This window comes from Lissotriton vulgaris, unplaced genomic scaffold (genome assembly GCF_964263255.1).
Source record: "Lissotriton vulgaris unplaced genomic scaffold, aLisVul1.2 SCAFFOLD_1939, whole genome shotgun sequence".
In the NCBI taxonomy this organism is placed as follows: Eukaryota; Metazoa; Chordata; class Amphibia; order Caudata; family Salamandridae; genus Lissotriton; species Lissotriton vulgaris.
The window spans coordinates 96767-118493 of NW_028243668.1; the positions used below are offsets into that span (position 1 = coordinate 96767).

Sequence of the window (21727 nt, forward strand, 5' to 3'; positions counted from 1 at the left end):
TGATAGTTTGCCTGATGTGGAAGGCAGTAACAACCTTTAGCAAGAAGGAAGGACGAGTGCGGAGCACAACCTTGTCCGGATGAAGAGACAGAAAAGGAGGCTTACAGGAAAGAGCCTGGAGCTCACTCACGCGCCTAGCGGAGGTGATGGCAGCCAGGAAAGCAGTCTTTAAAGTCAGTAAACGAAGAGGACAGTTGTGAAGCGGCTCAAAAGGAGCGCACAGCAAATAAGTAAGAATCAGATTCAAGTCCCACTGCGGCATCACAAATGGAATAGGAGGAAAAAGGTGAGTAACATCTTTGAGAAATCTACTGACAACTGGAGACCTGAAAAGAGAGGGATGATCAGGGAGCCTGAGACAGGCCGAAATTGCTGAAAGATAGCCCTTAATAGTGCCCAGAGTAGATTCCTGCTGGGACAAAGAAAGAAGGGACAAAATGACTTCTGAAAGAGGGGCAGAAAGGGGATCTACAGCCTTTGCTGTGCACACGGCTACAAATTTGTTTCACCTGCAGGATTATACCAATTTAGTGAAGGTATAGCTTGGCTGCCAGAATGACATCAGACTTCAGGAGGCAATGCAAATGGAATCAACTGTCGCCACTCAATCTCCACGCAAGGAGGTGGAGGCTGGACAGGTTTGGATGGAGGGCCGTACCCTGCTGCTGCCGCAGAAGATGCTCCTGAAGAAGCAGTCAGATCGGGGGATCCACGCTCATTCTGAGTAGCTCGGGATACCAAACTCTTCTAGCCCAGTCTGGAGTCACAAGAATGACTTGGGCCCGGCCGCGTCTGATCTTCTTCAGCACTCTGGGTAGAAGTGGTATAGGCGGAAAGGCGTACAACAGACCGCAACTTCACTCGTGACGAAAAGTGTCGCCAAGCGAATGCCGCCTTGGAAATTCCAATGCGCAGAACTGCTGACATTGTGCGTTCTCTTCTATGAAGAGTAGATCTAACCAAGGCTCTCCCCACTGTTGAAAGAGACATTGTGCCACCTCCGAGTGAAGAAGCCATTTGTGATTCATTAATTCACCTGCGGCGGAGTTCGTCCGTCATGGTGTTCAAAGAACATGCCAAGTGTTGAACCACAAAGGAAATGGCTCGACGTTCCAGCCATGTCCAGAGATGCAGAGCCCCTTGACATAGGGTCCATGAAACCACCCCGCCTTGCTTGTTGCAGTATTACATGGCGGGGGTGTTGTCGGTGAACATCTGCACTAATCTCCCCTTGACAGAAGGAAGGAATGCCTTCAGTGCAAGTATGATCGTCCGGAGCTCCAGAAGGTTGATATGGAGCCTGGACTCCGCCGGAGACCAGATCACTGCCTCTCCCATGTGGCTGCCCCATCCCAGGAGGGACGCATCCGTCACCACTGTGCGCTCCAGTTGAGGAAGAGTGGGATCTGCCGCTGACCCAATGCTGGTTCGTTAGCCACCACTGCAACTGTTGTGCAGTGCCCTCCGAGATTTGGACGTACTCTGACAGGTCCCCTTGATGCTGCGTCCACTGGAACTTCAGGTCCCACTGCAGAGCCCGCATATGCCATCTGACATGATTGGTCAGCAGGATGCAGGAGGCCATGAGGCCCAGCAGCCTCAAGGTCCCCTGACCGAAACCCAGGCCGAAAGATCTGAATCATAGCTCGAATGCCCCGGACTCGCTGTTCGGGAGGATAAACCCGAAACTGTGCCGTGTCCAGAACCGCTCCAATAAAGAGGAGCTTCTGAGAGGGAATCAGGTGCGACTTAGGCACGTTAATGGAAAACCCCAGCAAATGCAGGAGGTCAGCAGTAGTCTGGAGGTGGGAGACGACTGACTGGGGTAAGCCCGCCTTCAACAACCAGTCGTCGAGATAGGGGAAGACTGAAACCCCTGATCTGCGCAGATGAGCCGAGACCACTGCCACCACTTTCCTTAACACCTGAGGGTCGCTGGTATGGCCAAAAAGGAGCACAGTGAACTGAAAGTGCTTGTGGCCCACCGTGAACCGCAGGTAACGCCGGTGGACTGGCAGTACTGAAATATGGTAATAATCGTCCTGCAAATCCAACGCTACCATCCAGTCTTGCGGGTCTAAGGCAGACAAGACCTGAGCAAGTGTGAGCATCTTGAACTTCTTCCGGAGGAAGCGATTGACGTACCGAAGGTCTAAGATAGGACACAGGCCCTTATCCTTCTTTGGAACCAGGAAGTAGTGGGAGTAACAATCACAACCTACTTCTGGCGTCGGAACGCGCTTAATGGTCAAGAGGGCTGCAACTTCCTGCTGGAAAAGTGCCAAGTGATCCCCCGCATGCGGTGGTACTGAGGTGGCATGGCTGGAGGGGTGGTCTTGAAGGAGAGGGAGTAGCCCTTTCGGACAATCTGTAAAACCCACCTGTCCGAAGTGATGGTGCACCAGTGGGGGAGGTGATGGCGAATACTGCCGCCCACTGGCGTTTGGTGGGCCTAAAACACCAGATTAGTAAGGTTTGGAGGCAGTGGCAGCAGGGGAGGTGGTGGACTGACCCGCCCGCCTGCCCAGTGACCCACGTGTTTGGGCGCCCTTTCCTTGGCCAAGAAAAGAGTAAAAAGCAGAACCCGAAGGAGTGTGCGTGGCCAAAAGGCCCAAGGACTTGGCCGTAGCCCGCGAGTCCTCAAAACTCTCCAACGCACTGTCTGCCTGGTCACTAAAAAGGCGAGTGCCATTGAAAGGCATGTCCATCAGAGTGTTCTAGACATCCCCAGAAAAGTGAGGCGTGACGGTGTAGCGCCACTGTCGTGGAAATCGCTCTGCCCATCGAATCGGCGGTGCCGTGACCACAACAGATCTCAAACTTGGCTGCGTCTCTCCCCTCAGCAATAGCTTGGGAGAGTATTGTCTGAGCCTCCACCTGACGCTGAGGCAGCAACTGCGCAACGGTATCCCACACAGAACGGGAATAACAGCTCAAGAGACATGCAGTGTTCACAGACCGCAGTCCTGAACTGGCAGAGAAAAAATTCTTCTTCCCAAACTGCTCCAGTTTCTTAAGATTCCCAGTCCGGAGGTGCAGAAGGGAAACTGGGGGATGCAGAGGCTTGGACAACCAGGGTTCTCTGGGGTAAGGTGTTGGGAGAGGAAAGGAATATGCTACTTACCAGTATGCATCTGTTCTTGGCATGTAGGGCTGCTGACATTCATATCTGTGCATAGATCGCCGCCTAGTGTTGGGTCCGGATGATTGCACCTTGTTGTCCTGGAAGAGTCTTCAAAGTATCACAAGATAGGTGACTCCTCCCCTGGACTACTGTGCGCATGGGCATCTTCTCCATCCTCAGATTGTTTTTCACCATTGTGGCAGAGATGGAGATAGTAAAGTAATGTAATGTAATGTAATGCGTCTTTTATATCGCGCTACTGACGCTCCAAGGAGCATCTAGGCGCCCATGAGTGATGGCCATGCAAAAGATAATGCTGCAGCTGCGACAGGCACCGGGGAGGAGGGCGGGAGACATGAATGTCAGAAGCCCTACATGCCAAGAACAGATGCATACTGGTAAGTAGCATATTCCGTTCGAGGCATGAGGGCTGCTGAATTCATATCTGTGCATAGACTGTATAGCAGTATCTCCTCTAGCGGTGGTTACCTGTGCCAGCTGCAGCAGTTTAAAAAGAGTTTTGAGGACAGCCTGGCCTACAGCAGCTTGCTGCTTTGCTTGCACGTCTACACAGTAGTGTTTTGTGAAAGTGTGTATGGTAGTCCATGTGGCTGCTCTACATACGTTTTCAAGAGGAATATTCCCTAGGAAAGCCATGGATGCCCCCATTTTTCGCGTAGAGTGTGCTCGGGGAGGGGGGGGGGGGGGGGGGGGGGGGGAGGACAGTTAAAGTGCGCTTCCCCTTTTGATAACATATTGGAATGCATTTAACGATCCATCTGGCTATTCCTGACTTTGATATTGGATTTCCTTTATGTTGTGGTGAAAAAGCAACAAATAATTGCTTTGTTTTCCTAAATGATTTTGTTCTGTCCACATAATAAAGCAGAGCTCTCTTTACATCCAGTGTGTGTAGGGCTCTTTCAGCTACTGACTGTGGATTTTGGAAGAACACTGGCAGTTCTATTGATTGATTAATATGGAAATGGGATATGACCTTTGGCATAAACTTAGGGTTAGTTCCAAGAACCTCCCTGTTAGCGTGTACCTGCATGAAGGGTTCCTGAATTGTTAGTGCTTGTAACTCGCTAACTCGCCTGAGTGAGGTAATGGCAATCAAGAATGCAACCTTCCACGTTAAGAATTGTAGTTCGCATGAGTGTAGAGGTTCAAAAGGAGGTCCCATAAGTCTGGTACGTACTATATTTAGATTCCAGACTGGGGAAGGTGGGTGTCTTGGAGGAATCACCCTTTTAAGACTCTCCATAAAAGCCTTTATTGCTGGTACTCTAAACAGTGAAAGGTGTTGCCTGTTTTGAAGGTATGCTGCTATAGCCGCGAGGTGTAGTCTTATGGAAGAGTACGCTAGGTTGCATCTTTGAAGATGCAGCAGGTAACATATATAGTTCTGTATGGAAGCATCTAAAGGGTTGATTTGGTTATTGTTGCAGTAAAGAACAAATCCCTTCCATTTAGCTGCATAGCACGCTCTCGTAGTTGGTCGTCTTGCCTCTTTAATGATGTTCATGCAGTCTGGAGGCAAGTTAAGGAATCCAAATTCTAAGACTTCAGGAGCCAGATCGCTAGGTTCATCTGATTGGGATCTGGGTGTCTGATTTCTCCATGGTTCTGAGTTAGAAGATGGGGTACAAGGCGCAGCCTTTGATGAGGAACTACTGAAAGTTCCAGGAACGTTGTGCACCATGGCTGTCTCGCCAATGTGGGAGCAACTAGGATCAGTGTGAGTGACTGCTGCCGCAGTTTGCGTGCCACCAGCGGAATCAGTGGTGCCCGGGAAAAGCGTATGCAAATCTGCCTGACCAGTTCATCCATATCGCATTGCCTTGTGACAATGGATGAGGGAACCTGGCGGCAAAGTACTGGCATTCTGAGTTTTCGTTTGTGGCAAACAGGTCTATCTCTGGGTGCCCCCACTGCCTGAAGAATGGTTGGAGAACTTGGGGTTGAATCTCCCATTCGTGTAGTTGCTGGCTGTGCCTGCTGAGCAGGTTTGCAATCTGACTGTCTTTCCCTGGGAGGTGTTCTGCCAGGAGAAATATATCTTTTGGAATTGCCCACTGCCATATGCTCTGTGCTAAGTGGGACAGTTGTGGAGAGTGTGCTCCTCCCTGTTTTTGGATATAGTACATTGCTGTCATGTTGTCCGGGCGGATCAACACAGTCTTGCTATACAAGTATTTTTGGAATGCTTTCAGGGCTAGGAATATCGCTAGCAACTCTAGTTGGTTGATATGCAGTTTCTTTTGTTTGGTTGTCCAGAGCCCTTGTACTGTGTAGTGAAGGAGGTGGGCTCCCCAGCCTGTCAGTGATGCGTCCGCTGTTAGTACTAGTTGTGGAATGGCTCTTGGAACAGTCGCCCCTTGGAAAGGTTTTGTGGGTTCCACCACTGCAGAGAGTTGTGAGCGCGACTGTCTACCAACACTAGGCCTTTTAGTTGTCCTTGAGCTTGGTTCCACTGCCGTACTAGGCATTCTTGCAATGGATGCATGTGAAGTCTGGCATGGGGGACAATGAATATGCAGGAGGCCATCATGCCTATGAGCTGCATGAAGACTCGAGCTGGAAGAGAGTGTTGTGGCAGAAAAGAGTTTGGGTATGCCTTTGCGACTGAGGTATCTATAGTTGCTCCCAGATATTGTTGTATGTGGGATGGTTGTAGATGCGATTTTGGGTAGTTTATGGAAAACCCTAGGCTGTGTAGCAGCTGAAGTGTCTGAGACGCGTCTCTTGCACAATGTTGGTATGATTTTGCTTGTATCAGCCAATCGTCTAGGTACGGGAACACATGGATGTGTTGCCTCCTGAGATGCGCTGCTACTGTGGCTAAGCATTTTGTAAACACTCTTGGAGCCGTGGTCACCCCGAAGGGGAGAACCTTGAATTGGTAGTGTTGACCTATTGTGAACCTGAGATATTTTCTGTGAGCTGGATGGATGGGTATGTGAAAATACATGTCCTTGAGGTCCAATGTTGCTAGGAAGTCTCCTTGCTGTAGCAACGGGAGCACTTGCTGTAGTGTGATCATATGGAAGTGTTCCGACAGTATGTATTGATTTAGGGGTCTGAGGTCCAATATTGGTCTGAGTGAACCGTCCTTCTTGGGAATAAGGAAGTATAGGGAGTATACTCCTGTCCCTTGGTGTTGGAAAGGGACAGGCTCTATGGCCCCCTGTTCCAGCATGCATTTCACCTCTTGTTGTAGCAGGGTGATGTGTTCTTTGGACATAGGACGTGGGTGGTATGTTCGGTGGGGTAAAGGTGAGTTCTAGGCAATAACCATACTGGATAATTTGTCTCACCCACCTGTTCGTGGTAATTGCGTTCCAGACAGGTAGGAATTGTTGGAGTCTGCCTCCGACCGGTGTTAGGTGGTCTGGAGGTAGCGTGATGAAGTCACTGTTTTGTGGCAGTGGAGGCTCTGGTGTTGTTGCCTCCACGTCCTCTCCCCTAGTTATTGTTGCCCCTATAACCTCCTCTGTTGGAGTTCTTGTTAAAGGAACATTGGGTGTTGCCTTTGTATGTTGATGAGGTCTGTGAAGTATTGCCTCGTGTAGCTGCTCTGTATGAGGAGCGTCGAAAGGAACCTCTGTGTTGCTGAAACTGCAATGCACCCATTGATTTTGCAGTTTCTGTGACTTTCTTCATTTTGTCTAGAATGGTGTCAACTGCAGGGCCAAAAAGGAAGTCTTGATTGACTGGTTGGTTAAGAATGGTGGACTGCACCTCGTTCTTAAAGCCTGAAATACGCAGCCGTGCATGTCGTCGTAATAAAACGCTAGTGTTAATAGACCTGGCTGCAGTGTCGGCTGCGTCAAGCGCACATTTGATGGAGGCGGTCGTAATAAATTTTCCCTCCTGTATGAGGTCATTAGCTTGGGCTTTAAAAGGCTCAGGCAGGTATTGCATTAAGCTTTCAAGCTGGTCATAGTGTGCTCTGTCGTAACGAGCTAGCAGAGCTTGTGTATTAGCAATTCTTCATGAATTGGAGGCCTGTGATGCTACTCTTTTAATCGAGGCCTCTAGTATTTTGGACTCTTAATCAGGAGGAGGAGCCTCCCCTGTTGTCTGTGAGTTGGCCCTTTTGCGTGCATTAGCCACTACCAGTGAGTCTAATGGTAACTGAGCTCTGATATAGGTAGGGTCTGTAGGGGCTGCTCTATATTTCTTTTCAATCCTGGGAGTGATTATGCGTGCCCTGGCAGTATCTTTAAATATATCAGGCGCGTGTTTTAATACCCCCTTTAGCATAGGAAGTGTTCTGATGTTTTTTTCCGAAGTAGGGAAAGTGTCAAAGAAGAAGTCTTCGTCTATAGGGTCATTGTGCATGTCTACCTTGTGGTACTGCGCTGCCCTGTCTATTAGATGGTTGAAGACAATGGTGTTGTCAGTAGGTGACAGCTTTCTTGGGTATGAGGGATAGAAAGGAATGAAGGGTCTAGAGGTCCCGCAAAGACTTCGGGTTCATGGTCTGGCAGTCCGAGCGCGACTTCGGGTGGGGTTCTCACTCTAAACATCAAAGGCAGGAGTGGCATGGTTTGAAGCTGGTTCGAGGATGCACATCCCTGCGTGCACCAGGATTTGAACAACTCAAAAAGAATTCAACAAAAGTTAAAAAAAAGTAGTCAAAAAGTGACATAAGGTACAGCTCTCTCCGGATCAGCGCTGGCTGGCGCGGAAAAAGAAAGAACAGACGTCAGCGCGCGTGGGCGGCGCCTAAGTAGATACGGCGATTTCATTCCGCGATCACGAAGCCAATGACAAATGCGGAGTCGACCAACGACACCTACTGACGCGCAGGAGTAGTGCTATGAAATAATTTCTCCGGATCTAGTCTAACGCCTTGGGGTAATTCTAAGGTAAGGAGTCCATAACTAATTGTCTCTTTCAGATACCTTCGTGCAAATGCCTAAGCAATTGAGTGGCACCCCTAGATCACTTCGAACAGCCCACAGTTATCTCTTGGTACTAGATCAAAGGTAGATTTTAAATCCACAAAGATCAAATAGAGGCTGCCACCCTCTATGGTCACCGTTTTCCAGTACAAGAGTTGGAGTCTAAATATTTGGTCTATAGTAGACGTGTTTTTTTAAAGCCAGCTTGAAACGGGCTCTATATTTTATATTCATCCATCCAAGATTGGAGATGAACCAGCAATACCCTGGCAAAAAATATCTGGCTAACATCTGTAAGCCTAATGAGCCTGTAGTTGGAGAGGAGAAGCGGTGAACCCTTTTTATGAACTGGCTGGGTTTCTGCGCCAGCCCACGTTGCTGGAATAGCCATTCTCTGCAGTATGGCATTAAACAGGATCCACAGATAAGGGGCCCAGATGGTTTGCTCGGCATGAAAGAGGTCCCCTGGAATCTGGTCAAGACCTGGTGCTTTAGAGGGGGCAAATTTACTTAGGGCACTACTTTTCTCTAAGAGTTTTATCTGGGGGGCCTCAAAGCACATATTCTACTGGGGAACAATATATTTTGCTGATTTTTTGCCCTCATCCTCCAGCCTTGGGTATAGTAGTCCAAAATGTGCTTTCCATTTATCAGCTGCAATGTTTGTTTCAATGGCCTGCTTCCTTTCCCTACTACCGGTGTTAACTATACAGCAGAAAGCCTTCCTATTGTGATCAGCCAGAGCCTGCTTCTGGGAATTTCACTTCTCCATCTCCCACACTTTTTTTGCTTCAATGATGCAAGCTCTATAGAGCGCCCTTTTTACTCTAATTAGGGGACTTTCCTTAGATTTGATTGCCTCTATCAGAGCTGACTTCACCCTCCGACAACTGCCCTTAAACCAGGGATGTTTGGCCTTTTTATGCCCACTTAATTGTAACAATGGAAATAATATACCAGCCTGAGTAGATGTCAGCAGCTCATTGGTCTCTGCGACTTGCTCAAGGGAGATGAGGGTGCCATCCATAGAAATAGATTGTTCTGCTGTCACGAAGCATGGAATAACTGAACCATACAGGGAAGCCATCCTTACCCAAGATTGCTGTATAGCTGCCCACCGGACTCTTTCGGTTGATGGTCAGTACTAATCTATTATATAGCGGTATATTGGAACCAGAAACTCCTTTACTAATCGGCAGTTCTATCTCCACAATCAGGGCGTAATGATCTCTGTTGTGTTGGTTGGAGAAAACAAGGTCCACCACCTGGTGCCACATCCTGATATCAACCAGGATGTAGTCTATGATGGAGGAGTGACCGGGTCCATTAAAAGTATGTTTACCTGGTGTATCTGATTTAGTTTGGCCATTACTTGACCTTAACGAGTGGTTCAGGGTGAAGGATTTAATCTGGAGCACGAGCAATGTCCAGGCCCTGGTAGGTAGTATGCCTGACCTCGGAACAGCCCAGTACAGATCTTATTCACTTGGCATTCCTTCATTAACATATTTCAAGGGCTAAAACTGGCAATTAAAGTCACCACCAATAACCATCCAATGGTAATTGGGCATAGTAGATGTAAAGGCCGCCAGGTGGTCAAAGGTTGGCGATTTAAGGCTGTTGCTGACAGATCTGGAGTAGACATTAATCAGAGCAATTCTGACATTAGAAGTAAATGTCAGAAGAATGCACTGGATGTCATTAGAAGAAAGCTCCTGCTGAATAACTAAACAACCCAGATGGGAATGACTCATATACGAAGGCCTACTCTTGCAGCTATGCTAAAAGATGCAAAACCTACTGCTGTGCCTCCTCCCTATCCCAGGTTTCCTGGAATATGAAAATATCATATTGGTCCACAAAAGCCCCCCAGTCAGGATTGTCAAATTTATTTCGAAGGCCCACAACATTACAGGATAAGACCCATATCTTAATTGAATCTGTATATTACCTGGCATAGGTGACCTAGAGTTAGCGTTGGATGGCCTGTCTGCTCTCTGTTGCTCATTTGGTCAAATCGCCGGGGCTCGATTGGAAGTCTTGAAACTATCAGCTGCAAGCCCTGGAGGTTTGGAGTCAGTTAAGAATACATGAGCTTTGGCCTGGGACACAGTTAGCTCAACCCTGCGGTTGGGCTTACAGATGCGTCATCGGACAACAACCCCACACAGCAGTTTGGCTTGCACAACCAGCCTGCCTAGCACCACCTAAAGGGGTTATGACAGGGGACTCCTTCGAGCTACCTACCCCGGGCCCAAGCTTAATGATTGGGAAATAAAATAATCTGTTTAAAGTGGCGCACTCCCTAGTTTCCTCCTGACATTTAGTTGAATGTTCTGTGTACTGCATTATAGTAAGTCAATAAACCTCTTCTAAAACCCCATATCTATTAACTGTGGCTATATTGAATAGTAGAAGTCTGGGGGAGTTGGTACCATTGTCTTGAGTGCTGGTGATTCTGCTTTCTCATTCCCTGTAAATGGCTGATATGTGCGCTGATTATTGGTAATTGGTGTGACATATAAAAAATACCCTTGCGGTAAGGACCCAATTCCCTCATCTTGACTATAGTGATTTAAACATGTAAGGTTTTTTTTTTTAATTAATCACTATGCAATTCCCATGCACATCTTTAGATCAGTTTCCCACCCACCTGACTCTACGAGTCATAAGAATCTCTCAAGCATTCTCATAGGAAAACTGCCTCCCCTTGCCAACCAAAACATGCATTTGTTCTTCAATTCAATATATGTATTCCCTCTGCCCTTACTTGAGCTTAGGCACACCTAGTAAAATGATAACATATGGGGAGGAGGCAGGGGTTTGGTTAATGGAAGGCAGGTCGCTACTATCTTCGCTATGCCCATTGCTGGACTCTTTTCCAACCCACTCCCCTCAATGCCAATGCCCGTGCTGCTTCATATTATTTTACTTGATTAATGTACTAGGATGTGCCGTATCTCTACTCCTGGGCTCGCGTGTGGCCCTATTGGGGTCAGAGGTAGAGATAGGATTTTGGACAGATGGGGGTTCTAATCTAATTTCGGGTGTTTGGGTGTCAACATCAGCCTGACAGCTACCATCTGTTGCTTTCCCTAAGGTTGGGGTTGGCCTACCCACCAAGGATTCAAATGATTCTGCCAGTTTATCAACCCCTGCTACTAGGAAACTAACTGCCAGATTCATCAAAGACCCGTTTTGCGAGTCTGTAATAGCGATTCATAAGGAATCGCTATTACAGACTCGCAAAACGGGATTCATGTAGGAATCGCAAAATAAATAGCGATTCCTACAGATTCCTTATTTGCGATTAGCAAATTGCTAATTGAAAATAAGGATGCGATTTCAAGGGTGCCAGGGGTGTCCAAAGGACACCCTGTAGCACCCCTGAAAGGTAATCTACATTGGTGTTGCGCACACACATGTCCAAAGGACATGTGTGTGTGCAACATGCAACTTAGAAAAATGCTTTTAAAAGCATTTTTCTAAGGTTTCGCTATTTACCACGAGGTTTGACCTTGCGGTAAATGGCGGCCCGAAATAGCGATTTCGCAATTTAAAAATGGATGATGAATTGCATTTAAGGAATCTCAAATAGAGATTCCTTAAATGTAATTCCTTGCAAATTAGCGAATTCGCTATTACCGATTTTTGCATTTGGGATGATGAATCCCAAATGCAAAAATTGCGCTCGCAAAGGGCCAGATTCTGAGAATCTGGCCCTTTGCGAGCGCAATTAAGCTTCATGAATCTGGCCGTAAGCCCTTCTTTTACAATAGATCTAAATTGGACTTGCAAGTCCACTTCATTACCCATAATGGGTAATTCATAGACACTTGTGCATTCATATCCCGGTCCTCCAAAATCAGAAGTCCTATCATTGAGCTTCTTTCTTTTTGCCCCCTTTCTGCTGGTTTGTTTAAATTTCCCAATTTTGGATGGACCAGGGTCAATAGCCCCTTTGCACAAACGGGCTGTTGATAGATCTCTCACCTTTTTATGCCAACAGGCTCTGGAATGACAATGATTTAAGCGCCTCGGGCGCACTGGCGAGGTAACGCGGGGACGGGGAGTCTGGGGCTTGAAGTCCCTGCCCCAACAAGACTGTAGAATGCAGGAACAGCTTACGTTTTCATTTTCAGTTTACCGGGGTTGTACTGCAAAGGCTTGGCAATTCGGTACTCTAGTCCACTTAAATGATGAAAATTACTTGCCTTCAGGATATGTGGAGTAAAACTTAATTTTAATATATGACGACTTATACCTCATAAAAATGGACTAAAGTTTGACTAGCTGCTGAAATAAGGGACTTTTCAATGTGAAACCCACGTGACCTATCCCGAGCACTAGAAATCATAGGTCTGGAAGAAGAGTATTTTTGAAGTGCTATGGTCTGTTTGAGGTAATTTCTATTGGGCACCAAACAATGCTGTCATCCTGTATACAAGTCTATAGAGTCCTCTAGAATCTGTAGGAGAAGGCAACAAATGTATAAGAACTGATGGAAGAATTCAACTACTTACTGGAATCGAGTCCACATTTGTACAAGACAAGGGATAAAGACCAATAAGGGCCTAATGCAGATTGTCCATGCTTTCCTTGGTCATTCAATTCAAGCAAACTGATTCGCACACTCAGTTTTTTAATAAAAGCTGAATAAAAAACCTTATCAGCAAAGATGGGAATGGATGAGGTAAAGGAAACTTGCTTTGACAGCCACTACTAAAATATGTTTGCTCTCCTTTCCTTCAACAGACAACTCCAATGCTTCCCCACTTACAATCAGTCTTGCTAGGTGTTAAAAAAAGGTAACATTTATCTAGGGGTGTGATATACTGACGCAGCATACAAAGTGAAGTTAATAAACTTCTCAAACGAAAGAGCCAGGATGTACAAGTATTTGTTTTTGCACAGAGATTGACTTGAAGCTACTGTAATTACTGATCATCTTAATTTTCCACTAAAATTAGTCTACGGTACTGTTTTAATGTCAGAGGTATATGATGTATTTATATGTGCCAGAACATCAATATTGATGGGATATTATTTTGCTGACTTCGTCAAACATAAATAAACAAAATGGGCTTTGGGTAATACGACATTACAACACTGAAAACATAAAATATGAAAGTCAATACAATTAGTACATGCACATTAAAGGCCCAGTAAACAACCAGCTGTAACCATAACTTCTACCGATTTATGTGGATCGGCAAGAAGTTATATAAATGGATGCCAGAAAATGATGACCACATACGATTAACCATTTTGTTCAATTTTCAAAATGTGCAAGTCACCATTCCAATCAATTATTTTTTGCAGATGTCAAAATAATACAAATAGTGTTTTATATATTTAAATCAGCTGGTGTTTTATTGAACAAAATCCATAGTCTTATTAGAACACGCAAGCGACTTCGGATTTTTCAAAATGAAGTTGGACATACAATATGGCTAAACTGAGAGGTTGTTTTGCCTCTCAAATCTACTTGCCCGTGCAAAGTCATAGTGAGGCTCATACTGTCCTCCCATGCCATAATTTGCCACCTGGAAAGAGAAAAGAAAAGGGCATGGGAAACAAAGAAGTAAATGCAGTTGGACTTACCCTTCCAAAATCGAAATGAGGCTCGTATTGGCCTCCGACACCATAGTTGGCAACCTACAGTGACATGAAAAGCAAAACATCCAGTGAAGCACAACACTTAAGAATTATTTGGGTACAACGAAAATTCTGTATATTTTCACAGAATAAAAATACTCTGAAACAATCAGTGAATAAATGCAGGATGAGCCCTACTATGAAGATGACAAACAAATCAACTATTTGGTCCTCAGTTGGTCCATTTTATTTCATTTACGTGCCTTCAACTCACTTTACCTCATATTTGATCTCATTATTTTATTAACAAACACCTTTAACGTCCACACGGCAGTAAATCAGTAACTCCAAGCCAGACTTTATGCTGATACTTTCAAGGGACATAATAGTAAAAGGTGGGGGAGAAGGGGTACCTATTGTACCCCAAATTTAAACCCAGCCTTCAAATTTAAAATACAAAGTCCAAGCATTCTGCTCTGAACTACACAACAAAGCAAAATGATAGCATCCTACTTAAACCTTGGTGTGGCATGGTTATAAAGCAAATCCTTTTACTTTTTTCTAGATAACGAGAGAAACTAAAACGAGGTGGTCGAAGACAGGAATCTGTTGAGTTGGCACCCACCATACACATGTGGACTAGAGTGCAAGATCATAGTATGACTAACTCCTCTGCTATTATGAATTTGTCCACACATAAGCTGCTGCTGGTTCTCTGCCTACACATTCTAGATGATGAGGAAGGGTCACACAAAATAAAAAATAAAAGCTACAACATGGTTAAGCCAGTACGCTTTATGCCTACTTCAAGCCCTAGCCAATGTGGCAACTCAGAGGGCAGCCAAGCATGCAGACCAGGGTGCAGTCGTCAGACAGGTGTTTCAGCCATTCGCCCATCTGAATAATGAAGGAAGCCAATACCAGAGGATTCCAGATTTTGCAAGGCCCCCAAAGGTGCCTGTGCATAATACTACTGTTAGGAGGCTCTCTGGGGATACCAATAAGGTTATCTGGAACACCGCACAGTCAAATGACAGACCAAAGAATGCAAAGGCGATAAAGGACTTTCTAACTGCACCAGACTATGGTTCACTTGTCACATAGAAGCTTGGAAGAAGAGACCCACGCATCCTAACTTAGAGTGAGATCACACTGTTTGTTCTACTTAAGGAACTGCCGGCTACCACAAAAAATACTGATTGCAAGGTCTCAAAAATGATGACGGTCTTAAAGAAATACAGTCTAGAGTCAAAAAATAAAAGCAGGTTCTTAAAGAGAGGTTACTGATCATGAGATGTTTGAAGGCGTTGCATTAGGCTGCATGGTTCATCTAGAGCAACTGGTTGAATACTTGCAGAATATGACGAGGGAACAAACAGAAAGGTTTCTTAGAATCGCATGTTTGCGAGAGCGGGACGATATCGAGGGACAGCTGCTTTGCTTTTTCCAATTTGATGTTCTGAGTGACAAGACAGTTACACCTATGGATATTCAAGAGGAGCTCAGACTTGCACCACAAGGACCCTGGGCGCAGGTATTGTTTTTGCCATCAGTAGTACCTTAGTTTCCCTATGTTAATTATGCAATGGAACGGAGACTGTGTGACCTCCAGATTATGAAGAAAGAAGTCCACACCATGAACAAGGCTTCACTTTGGTCTTCTGAACAACTATGAATGGTCCCTATTGGTAGGATGGATATATTCTGAATGCCAGTACTTCATAAGCAGGGGGAAGAATACTAGAAGGCTGTGGGCTTATGCATGTAACTCTTCTTTGTGTCTTTGGCTAAAGTAAACCTTTGCCCCCACAGCAAGCAGTGTGGGTGGAGGGGGAGGGGTTGGAGCGGGGGTGGGGTATGGAAGGTTGGTGTTTGGACTTCCAGTGACCGATCTCTCATTTAGACAGCATAACCTTTCTTTCCCATGCTCTTTATTGCTCCACATGTTGTAGAATAACACTTGCAGAGTGTTGCTTCTATTAAGTAGTTATCGCCATTTTAAATGGCAAAGTGTTACTGCTCATTATATGAATTTGTTTAACAAAATAGAAAACTTTCAGCGCACTTAAAGAGAATTTATGAATTCTTATTTTGATACAAGGGAGGACATTTAAGCAATGAAATACCCAATGAGACAGTGTGCATTTTACAAACTATGTGTGGCGGAAATGTGTTGTTACAAAAACACGCAGAAGTATGCACAGTTTACGTTGCATAAAATAACACTATGATAACTGTCTTTGCTTTCTTGCTTTTATGTAAATCTACCAATCTAAAGAACTATCAGCCAGATGCAACAACAGAGGGAATTGCGATTCCTAAATAGCGATTTTTAAGGAATCGCTCTTTAGGAATCGCAAAAGTCTATGCATGTAGTAATCGCTATAAAAATAGCGATTCCTATACATTCCTTAATTGCGACTCGCAAATTGCTAAACGCAATTAAGGAATACCTCCCCATTCATTCTTATGGGCCTAGAGGCCCATATAGACATTCTTAATTTGCGATTCTCAATTAGAGAATCACAAATTGAGATTGCAATTTCAAGGGTGCCAGGGTGTCAAAAGGACACCCTGTTGCACCCCTGAAATTGATCTGTGCACATATGTTGAACACATGCCCTGAGGGCATGTGTGTGTGCAACATGAAACTTTGAAAAAATGCACAAAAGTGCATTTTTCAAAGTTTTTGCAAATTACCATGAAGTTCAACTTCTTGGTAATTTGCTACTCCTATTAGCGAAATCGCTAATTTTTGGACTTTGGTGCATTGCATTTAAGGAATCTCAATTTGGGATTCCTTAAATGCAATCGCAATTTAAGGAATCACAATTTAGAGATTCCTTAAATTGCGATTTTTGCATTTGGGAAGATGCATCCCAAATGAAAAAATACTGGTCGCAAAGGGGCAGATTCTGAGAATCTGCCCCTTTGCGACCGGTTTTTAGCTTGATGCATGTGGCTGTAAACGTCTACTCCTTAAAACTGTGCCTATCAGCCTTGGTTATTATCTCGCACACACACACGCACAACCATTGGATGTTAAAGAGAGAGAGACCCTCAGGCGCTTTGCTTTCTACAGTAGGTTTGATTTTGGTAAGGGCAGAAAAGCGATCTTTCAAACACTCCTGCGCAAACACGAAATGGCAGCACTTTCATTGTTTTAGGGTAAAAAGGAAAACAACCATACCTTGGTTGGTATATATAATCCTGCAAAAATATAATCATAACATGGGAGAATATATTTGACACTTACAGGCTTTTTATGATAATAGTTCACAGTTGAAGGAGCAATGTGGAAAAATCAAGCATATCAAAGGACTAACAGTTGTCTACAAGACACATTCACTTAAGGCAGCTGCTCAATTGAAAGCTCCTAACGATAGGAAAAAGTATATTAACCCCTTAAGTGCTGCTGACGGCCAATGGTCGTCAGCAGTGCTACCTCCCCAGTGCTGCGCACGACCATTGAACGTCCATTCAGCACTAGTTCTAATGGACAGCGCAGCACTGGGGAGAAATGTTTACACGCAGCTAAGGTGTTAATCAAGCACAGAGCTACTCACTTTGCAGACAGGAGTTGCGCCATGGAAGCAAAACGGGTGATCCTCACTTTTGTGCCAAAAGAAAAAGTTAATTTCCAGCGGTAACAGACTTTCTGGTGAATATTCTATATAGGTGCAGTAATTAGGATTTTTTTGGAGGAAAAAACTCATGACTCTCAGAAGAGAGAAAGCTTCAGATCGGATTAAAGGGCGTGGAAAAAGGGAACCGATGACGTTAAGCTGTGGTAAGCCTTTTATGACCTGCGTGATGTCATATGACACCCCTTACGGAGACTGGACAAAGCCAGTGCCCCCTACTAGAACGTGAGCGCTTTGAAGTTATCAGATCCATTTGCACGCCTGGGATAATTCTACAAGTGAGGAAACTGCAAAACTGGATCATGCTTAATGAGTAAAACACTGGCTTTTGCTCCCACAATCTGGGACTGGGGAAGCAGTACACAAATCTTGGGAGCAAACAGCACAAATTACGCTTTAACCACACAGAAACAGGGAATAAATAATATAAATTGTTTTCATGATATTCTCCCATTCCAGTGCATGAGCTCATCTGCAAACATAGCACCATCATGATACTGTGTGTGTGGGGGGGGTGGGGCGGGTCGTGATTAAATTCAACAGGTATTTTAAACAGGAATTGCACACAATAAAACTGATTTTATGGTCAGTGATTGTGTTTCAGGCACTTGAAGGAGTACCAAAACATACTTCTAAAGAAATTGCCAGTCATTATCCACAAGTCTGCGGAGGAAAGATATAGCAGAATACAGGTAGGGCAAGCCTGTGTCCCACCAGGGATCTGGGCAAAAATACACAAACACGAGAATCCAAGAAGTAATTTACGAACAATTTTGCAATACTTATTTGAGTTTTGTTAGACCAATTTAGGGTCAAATGCTAGGTTTAAGTTAATATCGTAAAACATTAACCCCTTCCGTGCTTCGAACGTCCAACGGTCGTCACACGCGCTACCTCGCTGGTGCTGCTCACGACCGTTGGACGTCCGAATCCCGTTAGCGCGATCGAACGTCCGCACTGGGGCGGAATGTTCGACGCGCTAAAGGGGTTAAAAACAAAATAAACAAACTTGAATGCATTATTCTAGTTTGATCCTATACACTGTCTGAGAGGAAAACTTTATTTGAACGTTTGAGGATACTGATTTAATCATTCCCTTAGGCACTGATGGCTATCTAAATTTGAATATTATGGTACCATGACTCTTAAATGGTTGTCCCTAGTCTGTAAACAGAACTAAGAGACAGACAGTGGCGGCTCCTCTATCGGGGCGTTTGGGCGCCGCCCCCTGCTTTCTCACCGTGCGAGAAGGCAGAAACAAATGGTAGTTATTGCCGTAATAACTACCATTTGTTTCGGCCTTCTCGCACGGCGAGAAATGCAAATGCTACTTACCAGTATGCATCTGTTCTTGGCATGTAGGGCTGCTGACATTCATATCTGTGCATAGATCGCCGCCTAGTGTTGGGTCCGGATGATTGCACATTGTTGTCCTGGAAGAGTCTTCGAAGTATCACGAGATAGGTGGCTCCTCCCCTGGACTACAGTGCGCATGGGCATCGCCTCCATCCCCAGATTGTTTTTAGCCATTGGCCGAGATGGAGTGAACTATGTGAGTGATGACCATGCTATGAGCATATATATATGAATACTGCAGCTGCTACAGGCGCCGGGGAGGAGGGCGGGCGATATGAATGTCAGCAGCCCTACATGCCAAGAACAGATGCATACTGGTAAGTAGCATTTGCAGTTCGAGGCATGTGAGCTGCTGAATTCATATCTGTGCATAGAATACATAGCAGTCCTCCTATCATTGGCGGCCGCCCGTGCCAGCTGCAGCAGTTTGAAAAAGTGTTTTGAGAACAGCCTGACCAACAGCTGCCTGCTGTTTAGAGTGCACGTCTACGCAGTAATGTTTAGTAAAAGTATGTGTGGTAGACCATGTGGCTGCTCTACAAATATCCTCTAAGGGAATGTTCCCAAGGAAGGCCATAGAGGCCCCCAACTTTCTGGTGGAGTGGGCTCTTGGTGGAATTGTGAGAGTGCGTTTAGCCTTAGCGTAACAGATCTGAATGCATTTCACGATCCACCTAGCGATACCAGCTTTGGAAATAGCGTTACCCTTGTGGTGCGAGGCAAATGCAACGAAAAGTTGCTTGGTCTTTCGAAAATCCTTTGTCCTGTCAATGTAGAACATTAAGGCTCTTTTAACGTCAAGGGTGTGGAGCATCCGCTCCGCCAGCGACTCAGGATTTTGAAAAAACACTGGCAACTCAATTGTCTGGTTTATGTGGAATTGAGATACAACCTTGGGTAAAAATTTAGGGTTAGTGCGGAGCACCACCCTGTTGGCATGTACTTGGAAAAAAGGTTCTTGGATGGTGAGTGCCTGTAACTCACTAACCCTCCGTAGCGATGTAATTGCTACTAAGAAAGCTACCTTCCAAGTCAGAAACTGAAGCTCACAAGAGTGCAGTGGCTCAAAAGGAGGACCCATCAGCCTTGTAAGAACCACATTGAGGTTCCATTCTGGAGCTGGTGGTGTCCGTGGTGGAATGACCCTTTGGAGTCCTTCCAGAAATGCCTTGATAGCAGGGACCTTGAAAAGTGATAGGTGTTGTCTATTCTGGAGGTATGCGGCCATTGCAGACAGGTGAATGCTGATGGAAGAATACGCCAAATTGCATTGGTACAGATGGAACAGGTAACAAATGATGTTCTGAATGGAAGCATCCAGCGGATCAATGTTGTGGTTTGCACAATAGATGACAAACCGCTTCCATTTAGCCGCATAACATGCTCTAGTAGTGGGCTTTCTTGCCTCCCGAATGATGTCCATGCAATCGGGGGGAAGATTGAGGTAGCCAAACTCTAGGACTTCAGGAGCCAGATCGCCAGGTTGAGCTGTTGCGGATCTGGGTGCTGAATGTCGCCATGGCACTGCGTCAGAAGGCTGGGTGTGAGATGAAGCCTTTGATGCGGTACCACGGAAAGTTCCAGAAACGTGGTGTACCATGGTTGGCGAGCCCACGTTGGAGCAACCAGGAAGAGAGTCATCGAGTGCTGCCTGAGCTTGCGTGCCACCAGCGGTATCAGAGGTGCTGGGGGAAAAGCGTACGCAAATCTGCCTGACCAGTTCATCCACATCGCATTGCCCTGCGATTGCGGGTGTGGGAACCTGGCGGCGAAGCTTTGGCATTTTGCGTTCTCCCTTGTGGCGAACAGGTCTATCTCTGGATGACCCCACCTTTGGAAGTACGGTTGGAGTACTGATGGGTGTATCTCCCACTCGTGCATTTGGTGGCTGTGCCTGCTGAGCAGGTCCGCCATCTGATTGTCCTTGCCTGGGAGATGCTCCACCATGAGGAAGATGTCCCTCTGAATGGCCCACTTCCACATGCTCTGAGCCAGATGAGACAGCTGCGGAGAGTGTGTTCCTCCCTGTTTCTGAATGTAGTACATGGCCGTCATGTTGTCCGTCCGGATCAACACGACCTTGTTGCACAGATGTACTTTGAACGCCTTTAAGGCCATGAAGATTGCCATCAGTTCCAACACATTGATGTGCATCTTCTTCTGCTGTGGTGTCCATAGTCCCTGCACTGTGTAGTGGAGTACATGCGCTCCCCAACCCTGGAGAGAGGCGTCCGTTGTCAGGATAATCTGTGGCACTGGCTCTTGAAACGGTCGGCCCTTGCAAAGGTTTTGTGGATTCCACCAATGCAGAGAGTTGTACGCCCGACCGCTCACCAACACTAGGTCTGTTAGTTGCCCATGAGCCTGAGTCCACTGTCGTGCTAGGCACTCCTGGAGCGGACGCATATGTAACCTCGCGTGCGGGACGATGGAGATGCAGGAGGCCATCATGCCTATCAACTGCATGAACACCTTCGCTGGAAGCGAGTGCTGAGGTCTGAATCGTTGGATCAGCGCCTGGATACTGGTGATTCTCACTGAGTTTGGCTGCGCAGTGGCTGCCAGAGTGTCTATTGTCGCGCCCAGATACTGCCGTATATGGGCGGGTTGGAGATGGGATTTCGGGTAATTCAGTGAGAATCCCAGATCGTGCAGGAGATGAATGGTGCGGGACACGTGGTCTGCGCACTGCTGTTCTGACTGTGCCTGAATGAGCCAGTCGTCCAGATAGGGATAGACGTGGACGTTCTGGCGTTGTAGATGCGCCGCCACAGTCGCCAGGCACTTTGTAAAAACTCTTGGCGCTGTGGTGACCCCGAAAGGCAGAACCCTGAACTGGTAGTGCTGGTCTTGAATCGTGAATCTGAGGTACTTCCTGTGTGAAGGATGCAGGGGAATGTGAAAGTATGCATCCTTGAGATCTAGCGTAGCCAGGAAGTCCCCTTGCCGAAGCAGAGGGAGAACCTGCTGCAAAGTGAGCATATGGAAGTGCTCCGACAGAATGTACCGGTTGAGGGGCCTGAGGTCCAGGATGGGCCTGAGGGATCCGTCCTTTTTGGGGATTAGAAAGTACAGAGAGTAAACTCCTGTTC

The 21727-nt window shown here is 46.0% G+C and overlaps 1 protein-coding gene across 4 annotated transcripts in view; it reads right to left on the bottom strand.

The window, feature by feature from the left end:
- LOC147668257 (prolyl 4-hydroxylase subunit alpha-1-like) overlaps positions 1–21727 on the bottom strand; it is a 415422-nt gene that overhangs the window by 83230 nt on the left and 310465 nt on the right. For 2 of the 4 annotated variants that reach the window (XM_086948664.1, XM_086948661.1), the window contains exon 11: positions 13642–13695. In XM_086948664.1, coding sequence (XP_086804790.1) covers positions 13642–13695 — 54 coding nt within the window. Of the gene's footprint in view, positions 1–13529; positions 13584–13641; positions 13696–21727 lie in introns of all 4 variants that reach the window. The other 2 variants (XM_086948663.1, XM_086948662.1) reach the window with 1 other exon arrangement.